Raw genomic sequence first — 20,246 nt, 5'->3', positions numbered from 1 at the left:
GAAATCAACAAGAATTAGAGCCTTGTACACCATAGATTTTCAAATGTTTACAGAATTGAAAAGAAAAAGAACATATGTGAGAACTATTATTTCCCCCCAAAGTGTCTTATATAAAAAGAATGACCTTCAAGTTGTGGAATGTAAATCTTTTATTAAAACAGTTGTCTTTCCACAGTAGTAAAGCTTTGGCACGTACAGTATAAAAAATAATCACCAGCCATAATTGTACCAAATTCCTCTTATCAACTGCATACTAAGTGTCTTCAATACAATTTTTTCCATATAAAAATACTGGGAAAAATTGATAAATAACAGGTAAGAGAAAGATATCTCTAGGCAATTACTAGAATCATTTGGAAAAAGTGAGTACTGTAGATATTTTAAATATCACAGTAACAAGGACATGCCGTTCCTACAGTATTGTGGGCCGGGCAGTTAAGTGAAAGCAGAAGTGTTTGGGTAACTTTCCTACTTAAAATTTTGGTCATGTCATTTCAATACATTTTGCATCCTGGTTGGCTGCATATGCTTCCTTATTGATCCCAAACCAAATCACAAGTTAGAATCATTTCATTTAAAATACTGAGCGGTATTGACTACTTTGAAGCAGAACAGGCAACATACTGCCTTCATTTATGAGAAGAGTCTCAGAACACTCCCAGGGTGATGCTTGAGAAGCTGTGAGTTGAGCTGAAGCTGGAGAACTTACTCCAGAGCAAAGGGCTTAAGAAAGAAACAAGCACTCCAAGATGGGTCTGCTAAGATCACTCCAGTCTGGATGGACTTTGGCAGAGAGACATGCTTGCTCCTCTGGGTTGGAAATATTTACTCTCTGGAATCGTCTCTGTCAGCCTGTACATCTAAAGGCATGAAGCACTCGATCGGGCAATTAACATTCTGTTAAAATGGAAGAAAAGAAAAATTAGTGCCAAATATTGTAAAGTATACAGAAAAAAAAAATGAGGGGAAGTGGGGACTTCTATGATAACTGCTTATAGATAGAATATTTCTTCCTAGTTTCAAGAACTTAGCAATATACTGGTCCATAAGAGATGTTTAAGAGTTTAATTACTTATAACTTAAATTATGTTATAGAAAACAATATTCCACTTGTCAATTATGAGATTTTTTTAAAAAATAAAGAAAATTTGGTTCATTTGGAAGAAAAGTACCCACAGAAAGAGAGACTCTAGTATGTGTCTAATTGTATTTAGGGGAGAGACGCTCTTGGGGCAAATGCACTTACAGTGTTTGTTCTCTGATGGTATCTCTGGGAATACTGGTTGTAGGAGTGGCCAGTGGAGCCTTCGGGTTCGCCGCCAGGTCTGCGGCAATTGTCACAGCGCCAGCCCTGAGAGAGCAGAGGCGTGAAGTCAACGGGGTTTATGACAACCAGAGGACATCATAATTTAGTGCTTAAGTTAAAGAAAACTTTTAGCTCCTATGCACCAGCAAAATATAAGCAGTTAATCTCTAAGGAAGCTTTGATGATGATTTCGTGCATTTATAGCTCTTAGAATACATTTTGGCTCATTACCGTATCTTATACCTACCTCTGTCTATATATGCTTTTCCTTTCTTCTGAAATGTCCTCTCTTCTCTTCCTATTCAAAACCCACCCATCTGCTAAGGCTCATTCCAGTCCCAACTTCCTCAACAAGCTTTCTGCGCTAGATGACAGAAGAGGTTTTCATAGAATCCTAGAGATTTTCAAAGGGACTTGAGATCTCATGGCCAAACATGCTCACTTTCCAGGAGAGGAAAAAGAGACTCAAGAAAAGAGAGACTTGCTCAGAGGAGCAGGGAAGTCACACAGTGGAGTTGCGGCTGCTGCCCAGGAGTTGGGGTGACTCCTGGCCATGTTCTTTCTAATGCAGCACATTGCCACTCCCTTCCTAAACTTCCCTAGCCAGTGGCATGGTAGCCTTTCACCTGGCCAGAGATGGGATGGGGAGATGAGAACAGGACCAAGCTGTTCCCTCCCATGATGAGGCCAGTGAGCCTCATCCCTGAGATTTTTGCTGGAAATGTGAGAAAGCACATGTTCTCTTTCACTGTTTTTCCTAAGCTAGAAGGAGGTAAAACTGGAGCTCATGGAGAACATCGATGTCACTATAAGCAGGGGGTCCACTGGAGAGTGAAGCCAGTGCAAGAGAAGATACATGGAGAGGGAGAGACTCCAAATGCCGTTGCTGAGCAGCCCCTGAAGCTGGTAGATTCTGGGACTTTTCTGTTATGTGAGCCATTTTTGTCTAACTTGAGTTGACTTTTACAACTAAAAGAGCCCTAAATAATATAATCATTTTCTTTCTTATATTACAATTTAAATATTTTAGACGTATTTCTCCATTTAAGAGCATATTCCCCATAATACCTAATGCAATACGGGTAATGCCTACTTACAGAATCAATGAATCATGCTTTCATATAAGAATGTGACAGTTCCCACTGTCTTAAGAGTTTCATTTAGTACCTTTCTTGAGAACACAATAGGTGTCACACATGAAAGGTTTCATATGTGCATAATTAATGAGAAGATGCTGAAATGAGATCAAAATCTACTTCCCAATAAATTCACTCTTCATCACACATTTTTATACCAGGATGACTGAGTTCTATGATCACGGTCTTTGTAAGTGTTAATGAAAGAGAGAGAGGGAAAGAGAGAGAGATTGAGATTGATTCCACAGTTTCTCTCCCATCAGAATTGGGAGCACATACCTCCCCACCTAACCTCTAGGGGTAGAAGAATATCAGAGCAGTTTCCATGGGCTGCCCCAGGTGGGGCAGAGACAGGCCCCTGAAGACCCTTCCCTGCTGCCAAATTAATTTTCCTAAAGACTATTTTCCATCATGCTTCTTTACATCTTGGTTAATTGGTAATTGGGTAATGCCAAATGCATCAACTCCTGAATCTTACCCTTGGGTGGGCAGCATGCTCCTCATGTGTCAGAACTTGGGGAGCTATTATTGTCTTAACTGAAAACAAAGGACTGTCCTATTCTGTAGCTTTTATTTGAGTTACAAGAGTCATTTCAGTTTGAAATTTCAAATAATATTAGAAGAAGGCATAGCAGTTTTCATTATACCAAATTGAAGCAGAGCACGTGTCAGAAACGGTTGAGAAGTACAGGCTGAAGTAACGGATTTCCAAGGGCCTCCATAATCCACTTCTTCTTCCCATCTGTTTTCTTACCACAGACACCAGGCAGCAGGTTGGCCCACTGGAGCCCATCTGGACCAGCTCCTTCCTATCCCAGGGCGTGTGTCCTGTCTCTCTGCTTCCTCCCCTCCCAACCAAATCATTGCCATCTCAAGCCCCAGCCAGGTCATGCTTCTCTTTCTTGCTAATGCCAGCCTACCTGGAACTGTATTTGTCAGACTCACTCAGAAACTTATTTAATTAGCTTGACTTTGCAATGTATACCAATTTAATTTTTTCAATGATATCACTGAGTGCCAGGACCATTGCTCATTCTCTGTTTGTCCCACATTACTTAGCACAGTGCTAGACCTATAACAAGGACCTACTTGAAATTGAGAGAGGGTGCAAAGAATGATGCCACAGGGACACCCATCCAGCAGAATGGAACTGGAGGCCCAGCGCTACACAGCATTTGACACTTCAGTTGCTGAAGAACAGAGGCAGCCTGAGAATAGCAGGCACGGGGAGGGGCTGAGGCTGCCAAGGAGGGGCAGAAGCCAGGAGGGGCACTCCAGAGCCTTCTGTCGGAAGCTGTGTGCCAACAGGAAACACAGTATTTCAACGCTTCGTAAGGGGCTCTGCCACACCTGAGTGGACGGCACATCCGTGCAGGGGCTTCTCCTTTGTCTTATCTAAATTGCAGGGAGCCTGGCACATCTGCTCTTACCCGCTGGCCTCCGAAGCACGTGCAGGAGCAAATGGCACCGAGATACTCCTTCTGCCACTGTTCTCCTACATGGTATGTCTTCCCATCGTCGTAACAGGTCGCCTCATCTAGGCACAAGTCAGAAGCACGTGTAAGACTGAGAACAACAACCCAGACTTGACATAGGGGTGGTTCTATTTCTGTCCTAAATTTGGCCCATCATAGCCCAAACCCCATATATTTATGTGACTCATCCATAAGACAGGTACTGCTCTACGGAGCTTAGGGCAGCCTTTCCAAAAACTAGATCTAATAAACTGGAAAGAGTCCAACGGGAAGATGGAAATCATATTTTAAAGGTTGAATCTACAGACCAATAAAGCTTCTTTGTAACATTTCACTGCAGATAATGGTCAAAATACTCAGGTTGGAAAAGTGCTAAAGTGCCCTGTAATAACATTAAATCATGACTCGTTTTTGAAGCTTGTCTCCGCTTTCCCAAATCAAAAGATTAACAAACCCGCTGTTCACTCCTCAAGGAGACCTAAAGTCTCCAATCACTTCTGTGAATGAGAGTTACGGCCCGGTAATGAAAGTGGGAGTGCTTAACAAGACACTAAAAATGATCTGTGATGACATACGAGGATCACACTTGAATTCTCCTTTTCCGTTCCCGAGACACGTGCAGCTCATCATCTGGCCATTTTCTCCCTGCCGATCCCACTTCTCTCCAATCTTGTAGTTCACGCCATTGTCATGGCACCATTCTGCAAGGGTGGGGGAGGTTGGGAGTCAAAAGTTATTTGTATGTCTGACTCACAAGATACCAAGTGAGCTGGCACCTGCCACAGGATTTTAAAAGCCACGACGTATCTGGAAGGAGTGGCAAAGAAAGTTAAAGATCATAATCCCTGTGACGAACCATTTCCTTGGCTGGATTTTAAAATACTAATTTTTGCCATTTAACATTTTCTAGGACATTTTAAGATCCAGTTTATTCCGCCACGATCATGTCATAAGAATAGTCAATGACTTCCGTTTGAATTCTCACTATTGAGATATAAAACTGTGGAAAACTAAAGTAGTATTGGAGTATTCTTTCAGGGATAGATAATAGACAAAAAATCACTTTTGGATTTACAGAGACCCTAGATACAAAATGGTTCAATTAACCATAAAACAAAAATCAGCTGATTTCTACATGCCAGCGCCCATTGCACATAAATGGAAGAGTAAAAAATACACCCGGGTAACAAAACAAAACAAAAGCAAACATAATGATCAATCGATGGTTATTATCCCTACAAATAAAAGACTGGTTCTGACGAACATCCAAAAGTTACAAGTTGTAGATCTTTAACTACTATACATAAAGGATGATTTTTTAATCTCCAAGGTTTATTACTAAGACAAAACACTTCAGAAGTTTATATAACAATACACTACTTTCATTTTATCAACAATTCAGCCTTCCTTCTACTATAAAGACAGCAGACAACTGTGACATCTAAGCGAAGATTATGTAAATTGAGCCAAAGAATCACTTAAATGGACTTAGAGCTCTGCTCCCACAATTGCACGAGTACTCACACAGGTGATAAACACGCAAACTTAAAAGTAGTTCAGTTTCAGAAGTTAAAAAACACCCAGCTGATGTCAAATGTTAAAATTTCCAACTCCTAAACAGTATGCGACACTTGTACTGTTCTGCTTTTTCATTTTCAGGTGGTCAAGGACAGAAGTCTACACTGAAAAAATTGGTTTTTTAATTTCAGTCTGGATTAAACCATTTCATGTCTGTAAGTTAACTCAAATACTTTGACAATCTTTTTTTTAAAAAGTCTGTTATATTTTATTTCCATAGAATATGATTTCTTTCTGTCTATAGGAGGCTTGTTTATAAGGCATGATGGTTAACACCTATAAAAATGAACCGGCCGGGCGCGGTGGCTCACGCCTGTAATCCTAGCACTCTGGGAGGCCGAGGTGGGCGGATCGTTTGAGCTCAGGAGTTCGAGACCAGCCTGAGCAAGAGCGAGACCCCATCTCTACTAAAAATAGAAAGAAATTATATAGACAGCTAAAAATATATATAGAAAAAATTAGCCGGGCATGGTGGCACATGCCTGTAGTCCCAGCTACTCGGGAGGCTGAGACAGGAGGATCCCTTGAGCCCAGGAGTTTGAGGTTGCTGTGAGCTAGGCTGACGCCACGGCACTCACTCTAGCCTGGGCAACAGAGTGAGACTCTGTCTCAAAAAAAAAAAATAAATAAAAAAAATAAATATAAAAATGAACCAATTGTCCATAATAATCATATCTCCTTAAAGCAAAAAATAAATGGAAGGTTTATAAATTCTAATACTAACTCTTAAAACATAATAGATAATTCCTAGGATCACTTTAACTAAAAAAGGAATTGGAATATTAAAATCTCTTTATAATTTGAAGACCAAATATTTTTCAATTGAAGTTGATTCTTAACTATCTACAAGTGGATTATCTGTAATTTTCCCTTTATATTTCTAGCAATGTTCAAGTTACTTGGGTTGTGTTTGTGTGTGTGATGTGAGAGGGTATGTGTAATATGACATGTAGTTTGCGCTGAAAGAGACTATGAGTATAAAATGTTCACCTCCAACCTCACTCAACACTAAAGATTAAAAGAGATTTGAAGTTTTTCTGTGTCTCTGATATCTTTTTCTTTTTTTTTTCTTTGAGATGGGGCCTTGTTCTGTTGCCCATGTTAGAGTGCAATGGCACAATCCTAGCTCACTACAGCCTCAAACTCCTGGGCTCAAGCAATACTCTTGCCTCAGCCTCCGGAGTATCTGGGACTACAGATTTGTACAACCACACCCAGCTAATTTTTTAATTTCTTTGTAGAGATGGGATCTCATTATGTTGCCCAGGCTGGTCTTGAACTCCTGATCTCAAGTGATCCTCCCATGTCAGCCTCCCAAAGCACTGGGATTACAGGTGTGAGCCACCATGTCCAGCCTGACACTCCTAATTAGACTGACTCCAAAGAGTTTGACTTCATTGATTAGTTTTAAGAGAAAATTTCAAAGACTGAATTACCACCAGTCTTATTTTTAAGTAATAGTTGTATTGGCATACAACTCTTAAATGCAGCAATATCCAACAAGTAAAATTTCCCATCATTTTTCTATGATGCAAAATGTTACTTTGAGTCAAACAAAATCCCCTTGTTTGCTTCATGTTTGGAAGAGCCCGAGTCTGCCAAACATGCTTCCTTGGCACATTAGTGCAAATGTGTGGAACTGGAAGAGATGGACAGACAGGTGCATGGACACAGCAAGCTACTCACTAGATGAATCACATCTGAAATGACCACTTCCAAAGCCTAAGCATTGGCACGAGAGTTTAAAGCCAGATTCAGACAATCGCTCCCACTCCTCTCCAATGGCATAGTGGGAAACAGTGTAGGGGTCGAAGCAGGAGTCATCCGTAGGTTGGTTCAGGCCTTCGTTGACTAAGAAAAGGAGGAAAAAGCAAAAAAAAGACATCTTATTGGTAGTTTGGGACCATAAGAAGAAAATTGAATATTGTATACAATGAATTAATCTAAAACAAAAATTCCCATGGCACTAAGAGGCATTCATCGTTCTATCAAGGCATCAGCTGCTCCAACAAACAACGCTTAGGTGCAGCCAGTGGACACCTGCCACAAGCATCTTAAAAGGAGCCCATCTTTCATTTATCCCTTTGGTTGTAAAAAATGATCATTTCTGATAAGTCTACTTTATAGAACTTAGAATAGATATTGAGGCAATTTAAGCTACTTAAGAACTTTAGTGGGATACACAAAGACTGGCAATGCCTCTCCATTGGTACCTGAGTGACCTTGGGCTAGTTATTTAATATCTCTCAGCCTTACTTCTCTCATCTGCAGTACAGGAATAATAATAAAAATACCTCTACCTCCTGGGGATCTGATGAAGATTACATGAGGTCATGAATTCAAAATATTGGTCCTTTGCCAACACTCAGAAAGTGCTCATTAAATGAAGACTAATTATTAGAGGCTATCTTTTGCTCATAATGCAAAAGTCTTAGCATTTTAATATACCATTATAATGCAATCTTCACTTTTATTGTTGTATTTTTTGCATAATACTGCAGAAATCTTAGGGTTTCCCACATTGTTATTATAATGGCAAAATTGCTTTTCTTTATCAATAAAATCAACTATTCCAAGTAAGAGGAAGCAATGGGATATAGGTGATTTAGAAATAAGTAACAGAGTCTCTTCATGTTACCTAAGATCTTGTCTCTTTACAATTTGGAAAAGCTTATTTTAAAATAATCTATGCAAACAAAGCATGCCTCAAATTATTCTCTAAAAATTAAATAAACTAATTTGACTTTAAATCCCACTGTGTATATTTCTTTTTACAGTGCAAAAATCAAAACCTCAAAAGCAACAGATATTTAAAGTGCCTGGTATTTTTAAAAGGCATCACCCTGGAAGAAACTAGTTTTGGAGAACTAGGAAGTCTGAAATGTCTCAAAGCCAGGAGAACCTGGTTAGGATGCAGAATACTGCTACTGGGAATAAGGAGTTGCAAAGAAATATGGAGGGAGCTTAAACTGTTAGTAGGGGGTTCAATACTCTAAAACAGGCCAGGAATCAAGATTCCATTCTAACTAAAGTTATAGTTATAGAGATGGAATCTATTTTAAAAAAAAATGAGGTAGGAAAGCACAAAGACTTTTGTGCTCTTGAAAATTCCATTCACATGGCATTGTACTAGTAAAACCAGAGGGGCAAAAGATAAGCATGACAGTGGATATGTAATACAGTGAACACAAAATAATCGCCTCCTCACCCTCCTTGGCCAAATACTCCACTGCTTAATTCACAGGAATTTATCCATGTAAAAGAGAACAGTCTTCTATCAGAGGAGGAAGGAGGCTGAAATTAAGTAACTGGCCCTAGGAATAAAACCTGCCACGAATTTAGCACCCTTTGCCAATGAGGAGTAGCGAACCCTCCTGTCGGAAGATTCAGGAGTCATAGTTTTAATTATTCCCTATCTCAGGTGCTTTGGTGAATCTTCACCTGCTGCAAACTGAAAGGCCAGGTGGCACATTACTGGTTTAAAAGGACTTTCCAAGTGCTACAAAAAAGAATCAATGATCTTTTAACCTCTGTTGAGGCTTTGGATCTATATAACCAGAAAGAAAATAAAATGAAATAACACTGGAATAAGGGAGCTCTTTGGACAGAAATGGGCTATGTTGGTAGCATTTTATGTCAGGAGCAAAATGCCAGCTGTCCCTAAGGTCTGCAGAGGGGGAATTTCCTTTACAGGTAATCCGTTTTGGCACTTACGAATCACTCAAGAGGACAGCAGTGTGGTGAGATGGAGAGGGTCTGGGAAAAGACATGAGGAAACTTATTCCCTTACGTCAACTCAGACACTCACCAGCAAGGACTCCAGAGTGTTGCACTAAGTAATATTTGAAGTCGCTTCCCGGTCTATCATCACCTCACCATTTGAAAGTCTGTCAATGATGTGAGCATTTTGCAAAGACACTAGTATACTCTGCGGGGCAGGTGGGGGAGGATAGTAATTTAAAGTTGCTCGTTTATTTCATGTTGATGAGTAGCATTATTTTCCAAAGATAAAAGACAACAGCAACAAATAGACAGTCAATAGAAAAAGCCACCTCTGGCACAGTCCAGAGGGGAGCGTGTGCCTGCATAACACGTGTTTACATACCAGAGTTACCCACGGTAACAACCTCCTCCCGAACCTTGTGCCTCTTTTGGTCTTTTAGCGCCTCCACTATGATGTTGTAGGTGGCCCCTCTGGTAAGGCCTGTCAGAGTGGCACTGGTAGAAGTTCCAGGAACTCGGAACTGCAATTTTGATACATCCAAAGCAGAGGAGAAAGCATTACATTGAGGACTATTCTCTTCTCAGTAACCCTCAGTCTTTAAACAAAGCAAAAGGAGCCAAATGAAGAGGGACGGTGTAGGGGTCCCAACCAGCTGAGTGAGGGGCTATCATTTCTGCCAGATTGTCCTTCCAAAAATCTACGTATGTGCTCCATAGTTCCCAGGAGCCCTCAAGAATACTGGAGACGGTCTCCACTTTATCTTGTTGCAGTACAGGTCTGTGCAAACCCTTTGGAAACCCTGGCCATGTCCCCTTCACCTAAAGCATGGGCACTGCACTGTATGGGAGATACAGTCATGCTATGCAAGGTGACGTCTGACCCCAACACGGAGTACTTAAAATATTAATACTTCAGCAAATCCTCAAACTCGTGTTTCTAAGCTCCTACATTTCCCACAGTATAGTCAGTGTTTAAAATTCTGCCACTTTCTAAAACTAAGAACACAACAAAAATTGATACCAGCAAGACAAATTAAAGACTAGAAGTCTGAGTCAGAGAATCAATCACTTGTGACAGCTGCGATGCACAGCTTCCCCCAGGTTCTTTTTCTTTAGAAGTGTCGCACACGTCTAAAGATGGTGTCTCAGACTTTTTCACACACATGTGAATTCAAGTAGAACATATTTCTTTCTTTTCTAGAATCATCTCTTTGTCTCATTAAGGAGCCTCACACGTGTGAGAATAATACAAATTATTCCATTTTCTCTACTAAATAAAAGCTAATGGTGCCCTCTGGTACATCCTCCAAAGTGGAGCCATATTGAGATTAAAAAGAAAAAGTCTTTCTCAGAGGTCCTAGAAGAATAGCTACTTTACATCTGAGTGCTGGTCACTTCAGTTACATTGCTCCTTTCTGGGCTGCCCTGTGAGAAGTGAAGAGAAAAATTAATTACCTGTAAGGGTTCCTCATCAATGCCAACAGGATGGCATGAAATGATGTACTCAGAAGTTTCTTGGAATGGGGTCCAAGAGATGGTTGTCTGAGAGAGAGCTTCTTGTCCTGTAGAGGCATTTGGATTGAGTCCCAGAACGTGAGGGTAGAGGTGATGGTCTACATCTCCCCTGGGGACGTGGCCAATTTGGATGTCCTCATCTACATTCGGCGGGTATGGTCTTGGCCTATGCCTTACGGGGGTGGCCGTTGTGGGTGGTGTGGTCCGCCTAAAACCATGTTCCTCAAAGATCATTTGTTGCCCAACACTGGGTTGCTGACCGGAAGTGCCAGGAAGCTGAATACCGTTTCCAGTGTCATACCCAGGGTTGGTGATGAAAGGGGTCTTTTGAACTGTGGAAGGAACATCCAAGATCTCTGGTCCGTGAAGATTGGGGTGTGGAAGGGTTACCAGTTGGGGAAGCTCATCTAGCCAAGAGAGGTTAGAGCCAAAAAAGCAAAGCGCGTTAAGCTCCAGGAAGCAGCAGCAATGATCATTATCAATTCAGGCAACAATGACTGTTCATCAATGTGATCAAAGCCCCCGGAAAATCAGCACATCCCAGATCACAAAACACTTTTTCCAAAAAGAAATCTTTATGATATTTCTCAAAGATTTCTTTATAGTTGAGAAAGAAAAAAGTGTTAGTATAAATTTATCATACACACAAAGCTTTGAACCACTAAGCCCCTAGAAGCTGCGTCTGCCCAAATTAAGCCTAATGGAACTAAAATGTGCAGCCTTTTTTCTTTTTTAATTTGAGAAGCAAGTTGTAGGAACAAGACTCTGGACTAATCATATTAGTGTCTGAAGTATGAGAATTACAGAGGTTTGGCTCAAGAGTTTTTCATGGTTTGAAGTGGTAAAAATAGATAAAAACACACACGTTCATTTTTAAAATTTTCCTATTCCCATGAATACAGCATTTTCTTCATATTGAACTGAAAGTGGATGAAAAGGTAAGACATTTAGTTCCAAGTTTTAGAAACCAAATAACAAACAAAGACAAATGGGAGGGGTTTCTCTCCCTCCTTTTTTTTTTTTTTTTTTAAGATTTTAAAATTCGATGGAAAGCATAGAATAGCAATGAGAGCAACTTGGTTTTACAGTTTAATATCTGGTTTGAATTTTTAAACAGTGAATAACAAGGCTTTATATTGAGTGGTTGTAGCAAAGAAAAAAATAAAACCAAACTCTGCAGAACATGTTAGATTATTCCTGCTACCAAAGAATGCAATATATAAACTATGCTGTTAGGAAAAAAAAAAAAATCCATGAGAAATGCAACAAAACATGGAGAACCTTTTCACATTGCAAAATTGATCATTGTTTATTAGTCTTGTCTTAACTTTCTCCTTGTTACCCAAAAGGTGCTCTTACCTGTCTTTTTCCTCCCAATCAGAGGCTCACTCTTCTGATTATTTTTCAGGGCAATGATGTAGATTGTGTACTCGGTTCCTGGTTCCAGGCCTAATGTAAGAAAAGAACCAGCACATTGTGTCAGTGGGCTCAGCTAGCCAGGTGGAAGTCACCTCCCCAGCAGAGGCTCCTGGGAGCAAGCATCTCCTCTCCAGCTGGCTGGTGGCCTCTTGAAAGGTAAAATCGACTTCATTTTTCTTCCATAAACACCCAAATACTCTGCATGTGAAGGCCATGTAGCAAGTTAAGTATTTTACTATCAAATCTCCCACCTTGAATAAGCACTTAAAAGGCTAACTTTTCCAGGGTATTTTTTTAACATGTGGTCTTACTGCCTTTTTGAACTTAAGAAAAATCGACTGGCATCATATACTACCAGCTGAATACAAATTTGGAAGAGATCGTTGCAGATTATACACATGAATCTACCTAGGCCTAATAACCAGGTGAATATCAATGAAAAGTGAAACTAAAGGTGAGAACTGTGCTGGACAGAATGACCAATCTTTATATGGTCTCTGTAGGAAGGATCTGGTTCAACTCCGCTCATATCTGATTCTATTTTCCTATCCCCACAATTCTAAAAAAAGCAGTATCTCTTTCTGATATCTGCATATTCTATAGTTATTTTTAAGTCCAGATGATACTCTATATACACTTTAACACATTGACTGCCACACTAGAAAAAAAATTTTTTTTCCTTGGGGCCATGGTGTTTTATTACAAAAATAGAATAAAAACTTCAAAAACAAAATGATCCTTTCTAACTTAATGAAAAATTTGCAATTTTTGATTTTTTTCTGTGTGTGAGTTATACGCAACTTCAAAAATAGTTCTCATGGCTCCCAAGGTGAAGAGACATGTGAGTTACATATGCTTCATGAGGCCCAGGCTCAAAGCTAGTGTGAGTTAAATACAACTCACATGGCAGTTAATGTGTTAAATATTTAATCTCTGGGACAAAAATAATACCAGAGGCTTATAATATTTCCCACTGAGGTGGAAAACTATTCTTCAATTCCAGGCAATCTCTCCGATGTGGGTGGTTGGGATAGTTTTGCCTTGAGACCCATTCTGTGAGATTGGACACCCAGGGCAACGGCAGGTGCTACTCTGGCAAGTCCTGAAAGATCACCAGATCTACAGGGAGCTGAGCATAATGACAGGATCACAGTTAGCTAGTTTGCTTTGAAAAATATATTTTTCCAGAACTGAACTAACAGATATCTGGAAAATTCACAGCAAAAAAAAAAAAAAAAAAAAGTCTAGTGATACCATTAGTATAGTACTGAAATTGCATTTTCATGAACTCATGCCTTTTGAGATGTATCGAGCTCTACGGCTCCTACACAGAGAATGCCTTTTGAAGTTATCAGGAACAGGGCTTCTTGTTTTCATGATACAGCATCAAAGACACAGTTGGAGTTTGCTAATAATGTCACGTGTCCTAGGGAGTATGGAGGAGAATCACAGCATGGAAATAGCAGTACCAGTAATAGTCGCCTCCGTGACACCAGGGCGGGGCCGAGGGACCACTTCTCTGGGAGGGGACCCAGGTTTCTCATACTTGATGATGTAACCAGTAATCTTGGCGCGAGGTGGCTGCCATGATACCAGCAAGGAGTTGGGTGTGGTGGCCAGGAAACGCAGGTTGGATGGTGCATCAATGGCTAAAAGACAACAAAATGAAGTCTCTAAAAAATGAATAACCAAGAAAATTCCCACACCTTTCCCAGCCCTTCTAAACAGACTTGAGAGAATCTGAGAATTCTATAGACAGGATTCATTGGGATCTATAATACAAAAACATTAGCCTCACATTTGTTTCTTCAGTTCGTGCGACTGATTACATGTAAGTCAGTGGCATTTCCTCAGTAGAGAGTATAGTTACCAGTGGAGGCATCGATGATCACCGGGGAGCTCCGGGCATTGTCATTCAGGGTGTACAGATAGATCTTGTAGTCAGTGCCTGGCTGCAAACCTGGTATTTGAGAAGAGACGATTTTTACCGGTGCTTGCTCTGGTAGGAGAATTTTCAAGCTCACCCCCGCAATTTTCTTGGTTCCTCTACTATCCCATATTCATGTACACCACAAAAGTGGCCCACATTTGAACAATAAAGTAGAGCATGGTATGAATGTTAACTGTTAATGAGAAATGCATCTGCAAAGCAAATTTCTAATGCAGACAAGGACATTGGCTAAAGTAAATTTTGAAATGCAAAAATGCAGCTCTCTTGGAGGATGAAGGGTGGCCACCTATCAAGAGGGTTTTCTCTTTAGAGTAATCAGATTCTCACTGGTTGATACCTGGAATCAGAATTTTAAAGCTCAAAAAGACCCAAATTGACCCAGACACTAAACATTCTTGATTACAACTGTGACCTTTATTAAGTAGTATAAATTAATTATGCTTTTAATCTATGTTAATGCTAAGACCATCATGATCTTATTTCTTTTGGTTTTAAGCCTTATGTTACCTTTTTTGAAAATAACGGCACAGTGATGAAAGATCACATTTGATGAATGAAACTTAAGCCAATTCTCTGACAAACTTTACACAAATCAGGCATTCAAAGGACAAAACTATTTCTGATCATGGTATGAAAATACCTTTCTAAAACTGGGTCAGCATAAAACATTGAAAATAAATTTAATCAGTGCAAGTCATAGAATAATAAATCAGTTTACATGGTGAATATCTGCTGACAAATGTGGTTAGTGCAGTGAGTTCCTGACCTGTGATGGTGTAGCTTCTGACATCTGACGTGATGGTTCTCTGGATTGGAGGTTGGCCATTGGCTGGGACAGCATCAACTTGGAAGCCAGTGATCGTCTCAGTCTTGGTTCGCCAGCTGATGGTGATGGTGGTCTCAGTAGCATCTGTCACACGGGCCCTTCTTGGAGGGCTGACGTCTGCATAGGATCATAGCTAGAGATTAATGTCTACTTGGCTCACACATGTAAGGTTTTGGTGTTTTTAAATAGTTCCTTATTACATATCCATTTCAGAAAATATATAACTATTAATATGTAGATTATTTCCTTTGGCATTCAGAGAGACAGGTCGACAGTAATTAGAAAATATGAGAATATTCACCTCTCACGCCTTTTCTTTTGAAGAATGAAAAGCTTTATAGATACTACCAGTGGTTGCCAGAACTGGATTTATAGTATCTACAAATACTTCAGTAAGTGTTAACATTATTAACTTATTGTAATGTAAAAATATGTGTGGTAGGAGTTATATAATAACAAGGTCAGAAAGCAATTTTATTGATATAGCAGAAAACTAGAATCTAAGCCCAATTTGGTCTAATACTTATTGCACTGTTAAGATACAGCAGAAGCCAGTGTGTCCTCCCCAAAGCTCTATGAAGACAAATTGTAATAAATAGAGCATAAACAAGATGTTAATCCTAATCCATAACACCAACATTATAACACTATGAAGTGGTTCCATTTTATGTGGCAGTAGAACACTTTCTGGAGAGTCACAGAAGGTGACAATAGTATGTCAAAAATCAGATAGGCTATCAGATCAATTTCCAAATTGAGAATCATTCCACTATTAACTTCCTGATCTAAAAAAACATCATTTACCGTTTTTTAATTTTTGTTTATACACAAGGTTTATCAATACTAAAATGTTTGATTACTTACTCTCCAGAGTGGTGACAACTCCCTGAGCTGGTCTGCTTGTCAAAGTGTCCTTAAGAGCATAGACACTCACTTCATATTTGGTGGCCACCTAGAAATAAAGGCATGGTCAGTTTTAACAGTGTCACCATCTGAAACTCTGGGATTTTCGCTACAGCATTAGGTAAACGTGATGGTTATAAAAGAAAAACTAAAGTAGCAAAACGTATCACACTGTAAATTCGTAGATTAATTTCATTCCTATAGAACAGATGATCAACAATATAGTTAAATTAAATGAATTTACAAATGTTCCTAGGAGTTAAGCCCAAGTAAGCTATAGCTTACATACCTAAACTAAGCTGACAAAAAAATGAGGAAAATGGATATTAGCCTGTTTTTCTCCTTTATGATCTGAGAGGTGTAAATTATTAATTTTTTCTGATCACAGGTAAAGGGAATGTTCTGTTCTGTCTCTGAACCTCTTTCTCTAGTTTTCCCTGGAATTGGCCTCATGTTAAGACGTACACCAATCCCCTAGGTTCCTCACTAGGTTTCTGCATGCACATCTAGAAGGAAAATGTTTCAATGAGGGGAGGGCCAGGTTGGGTTGGTACAAACTGGAAAATATTCCTCTCCAAGGTATCAGAGTTCAGAAAATGCGTAACTAAAGTGGATTTATGCATTCAGCCTGTGGATGTATAACTTGTCCCACCCCCATGCCCTTTAAAATAAGCAGAATTCATCTAAAAGCTACACAAAATCCAAAGCTATTTATAAAATTCTGTCTCCATAGTCATCTGGAAAAGTGTAGGTCAACATAAAGGAATCCAACTGATATAAAATTACAATAAGAATGTTTGATGGCAGAGGAAAGGAACACAATTAGATTTATTATGACAATTCACAAGACAGGTACCTATGAAAAAGATTTTTTAAAAAAGATCTATCATGACATTATATTTCCAGCACCTCATAAACTATGTTAAGAGATGACCTATTTCTTTATTCTAATGAAAGAAGGCTGCTTCTTACCATGAGTCCTGACACAACCACAGATGAGCTGTCAGGAGCAAGGTTGATTTCTTTCATTGGTCCAGTCTTCTCCTTGGGGGTCACCCGCACTCGATATCCAGTGAGCTGAACATTGGGTGGTGTCCACTGGGCGCTCAGGCTTGTAGGTGTAACCTGAGTGAACTTCAGGTTGGTTGGTGCCGGAATAGCTGTTGGGATGGTCATTTGTTAGAGGTTATCTTATAGGAAATGGGGAGGAGGGAAAATAATGTGAATTCCAAGCAGTAGAATGGATTGTTCTGGTAGGGTTAGGTGAGTTCCCTGGTTAAGCGAAGATTTAGTAAAACAAAGTACAAGAAAGGATGCAAAATGAAGAAAGTGCTTGCTAAAAAAAAGTGTTTTATATCCACCAATTCTCAGAATCACTGGGAACACTTGGGTAAATGCCAGAACTCTAAGAGACTTCAGGTTTTAGAAGGATTTTTGTTGTTGTTGTTGTTTTCTCTTAAAAAACAAAAAGGTTGAATTGGCTTATTGGCCATTAGGATTGATTTTCCATTTGTATGGAAAGATGAGCAATAGCCCTTTCTCTATATAAATTATCTTTGTATGGAAAACCATTTCACAGAGTATTCCATCCAAAAAAGATAGAATTATGTTTTTATTGTCTCTTTATTTGGATCCTAGGGCAGATATCACTGCTAAATTTGAAGTATTCTCTGTAGTGCAGCCTAAGAAGAAAATTGGCTCCCAAGAGAAGCAGAAAAGAGAAGGAAAAAGCAATAGTACAGATTGCCACCTCTAGGGTTTATGCTGTCACCAGCATACATCGATAGCATTCTACTCTGCCTCAGAAACAAAGCACGAGAGGATAAAGTACTATGGAAAGCATTCGTCCTATTGATTGTTTCCTATGTGTCTGGATCCTAATCATTTAAACAAATTATATACCAGCATATTATATCTAAACAGAGAAGAAAGGTCTTACCCATGTGTTCTCAGAATCATGCTGCTATGAAATGCCCCAGTTTGGGTTCCTATTTTAGAGTAAGCTCTATGATGTCAAACTTCTTTCTTTTAGACACAGTGGGGGCAACCACAGGGAATCATAGCTTAGAAAATAATCCACAATTTTAGTATCATCTTCACATGTCTTGCTTTGTGGCCTTATTTATAAGCTAAGCTACTGCAAAATTTCTTTTTATCAGTCATGTTTACCTAAATGTCACCTAAATTTTATTGCTTATTACCATTCCTCTTTAAGGAGGATCTTTCCTAAAAGAATCAATAGCCCGATAAAGTAGAATTCATTCAGCAGGGCGTAAAGCCACTGCTCCCATGAGCACCTGGGTGGTGCAATGAACGATATACCTGTGGACTGGGTTCCAATCAGGGGCTGGCTCTCCATATCATCGTGCAAGGCAACCACACTGACTGTGTACTCAGAACCCGGCCTGAGGCCTTGCAGCTCTGCAGTGTCTTCTTCACCATCAGGTGCAGGGAATAGCTCATGGATTCCATCCTCAGGGCTTGAGTAGGTCACCCTGTACCTGGAAACTTGCCCCTGTGGGCTTTCCCAAGCAATTTTGATGGAATCGACATCCACATCAGTGAATGCCAGTCCTTTAGGGCGATCAATGTCTGTTAGGCAAATTAATGGTAAGAGGTTATGTGAAAAGCAAGTTGTGAAATAAGCATTTTTATTACATGCAAAGCAGTTTTGCAGATACCATTTTCTTTGATGAATTAAATTCTAATTAACCCACTATGAAATAGAAAATTACTGAACACTTGCTTAAATTTTTTTGGTTTAGAAAATATGTAATGTTGCATCACTTATTAAACATAAGTGTATAAGAGATGAGTAGACACTCTGAAAAATGTCCCCCAAGTGGGGATTTATTTATATTAATTTAAAGATATTCTACCAAGATTTGTTTTTGCAATGTGATGTTAGTCTCACAGACCTGGATTTTCTATACCTCGGAAGTGGTAAAGTTGATTTTCAATGTTAGATTCAAATTGTTATAATCATTCTTAAACTCTTCTTTTCCCCTCTCTATTAAGTATTCATATTACACATTGGTCCAGCCACAGTCCTCCAAATGCTTCAAACATAATAGCTACATAAGGCACATTTCAATCAACTTTACCATCCAGTCATAGAAAAGAAGGTCCTAGCAAAATATTTTGTGGATTTGCTATAGGCAAATAAGATTTTGCTGAGGCCATTTGAGCAAAAGAAATTCAAAGCACAGCTACTATGGTAGTTGCACAACTTCTTTCCCTATAAGTTTATTGCTTGTCACTGAGAAGGAAAAATGTTTGTAAAGGGCTCAGCTCAAGATACAAACTAACCAACAAGTTGGCTTTCCCTACTTATAATTGCAAAAGACATGCAGAGGGCATTCACACACTCAAGAACAAAAATTGACTTTGAAAATGGACACCAAGCAGTGGTTACGTACTGGTTACCGCAGTCTGAACCAGAGGCTGACTCTCTCCGTTTCGATTCTGAGCATAGACACTGACCACATACTCCACTGTGGGCTGCAAGCCTTCGATGGTCATTTCTGTTTGATCTGCAAAGGGAGTGAAAAGCAAATGCAGCATCTATGTCACCCACTACAAAGTCATCCGAGTGACCTCTAGAGTTTGGTAACAAACACATGGTGGCCTAGAATTTCCATTTGAAGATTGATCATGAAAATATGGAGGAGTCAGATATCACTTTCCTCTTGGACAAATCTGTTCATTGCTAATACAAATTACCATATTGGAATAAAGACACACCCAAGAATGTGCACTAAAACCTAATATGCCCCTAACAATTAACGATACTGCTCTTGAAAAATATAAAAATTAAGTTGACTTTAAGAGATTGCCTTAAGATCCTAATCTCACAAGTATTTTATATAAAAACAAAAACAGCAGAGCTAAAAGGATCTGAAAGAGTCAGTACATTCATTTCTTCTTAGTGTATATGAAAAACAAAACAGGGTGGATCTAATAATTTAAGATGTCTGTATCACTAAACAGAACTATGCATGTGAAAACAGAAACATACTTATCCTAAAACTTTTGCGAAGTGATTTGGTAACAATCTTGAGCCCTGAACTCGTGAATGGGGAAAACAACAGCATATGACACAAAATACATAGTACTCACAGCAAGGTGGCCACGTATTTTAAAAAGAATATTGTGTGGTCCTATTCCATTTATACTGTTGTATGTGAGATGCTGGTTATTCTTACCTGGACCTGCAGTTTTAGTTTTTGATGGTCCTGGGCCATTTTTGGGAGTGGTGGTCACTCTGTAACCAGTAACAGGGGAGCTTGAAGGCAGCCATCTGACACTAATGCTGTTGTCCTGAACATCAGTCACTTGCATCTGGGATGGTTTGTCAATTTCTACAAATAAAAGCAAAGAAAAACCTGTGAAGTCCCAGTTTTAAGGGACAAGA

At 39.4% G+C, this 20,246-nt stretch overlaps 1 protein-coding gene across 17 annotated transcripts in view; it reads right to left on the bottom strand.

Annotated features, from left to right (window-relative positions):
• Nucleotides 1-568: 568 nt before the first annotated feature.
• Nucleotides 569-20,246, bottom strand: part of FN1 (fibronectin 1) — a 67,595-nt gene continuing 47,917 nt past the window's right edge. For 2 of the 17 annotated variants that reach the window (XM_069482313.1, XM_069481305.1), the window contains 17 exons: nt 20,038-20,193; nt 19,252-19,365; nt 18,155-18,424; nt 16,805-16,992; nt 15,794-15,881; nt 14,870-15,046; nt 14,023-14,112; nt 13,622-13,801; nt 12,093-12,182; nt 10,876-11,140; nt 10,674-10,782; nt 9,601-9,739; nt 7,182-7,346; nt 4,493-4,618; nt 3,873-3,979; nt 1,247-1,351; nt 569-897 (listed from right to left, as the gene is read on the bottom strand). In XM_069482313.1, coding sequence (XP_069338414.1) covers nt 826-897; nt 1,247-1,351; nt 3,873-3,979; nt 4,493-4,618; nt 7,182-7,346; nt 9,601-9,739; nt 10,674-10,782; nt 10,876-11,140; nt 12,093-12,182; nt 13,622-13,801; nt 14,023-14,112; nt 14,870-15,046; nt 15,794-15,881; nt 16,805-16,992; nt 18,155-18,424; nt 19,252-19,365; nt 20,038-20,193 — 2,441 coding nt within the window. In that variant the 3' untranslated portion in view covers nt 569-825. Of the gene's footprint in view, nt 898-1,246; nt 1,352-3,872; nt 3,980-4,492; nt 4,619-7,181; nt 7,347-9,600; nt 9,740-10,673; nt 11,141-12,092; nt 12,183-13,621; nt 13,802-14,022; nt 14,113-14,869; nt 15,047-15,793; nt 15,882-16,804; nt 16,993-18,154; nt 18,425-19,251; nt 19,366-20,037; nt 20,194-20,246 lie in introns of all 17 variants that reach the window. The other 15 variants (XM_069482499.1, XM_069481722.1, XM_069481216.1 and 12 more) reach the window with 9 other exon arrangements.

The sequence above is a fragment of the Eulemur rufifrons genome, chromosome 1, assembly GCF_041146395.1.
Source record: "Eulemur rufifrons isolate Redbay chromosome 1, OSU_ERuf_1, whole genome shotgun sequence".
Lineage (NCBI taxonomy): Eukaryota > Metazoa > Chordata > Mammalia > Primates > Lemuridae > Eulemur > Eulemur rufifrons.
Note: the sequence above shows the minus strand (reverse complement) of the source record. Positions and strands in the feature narration are given on the sequence as shown.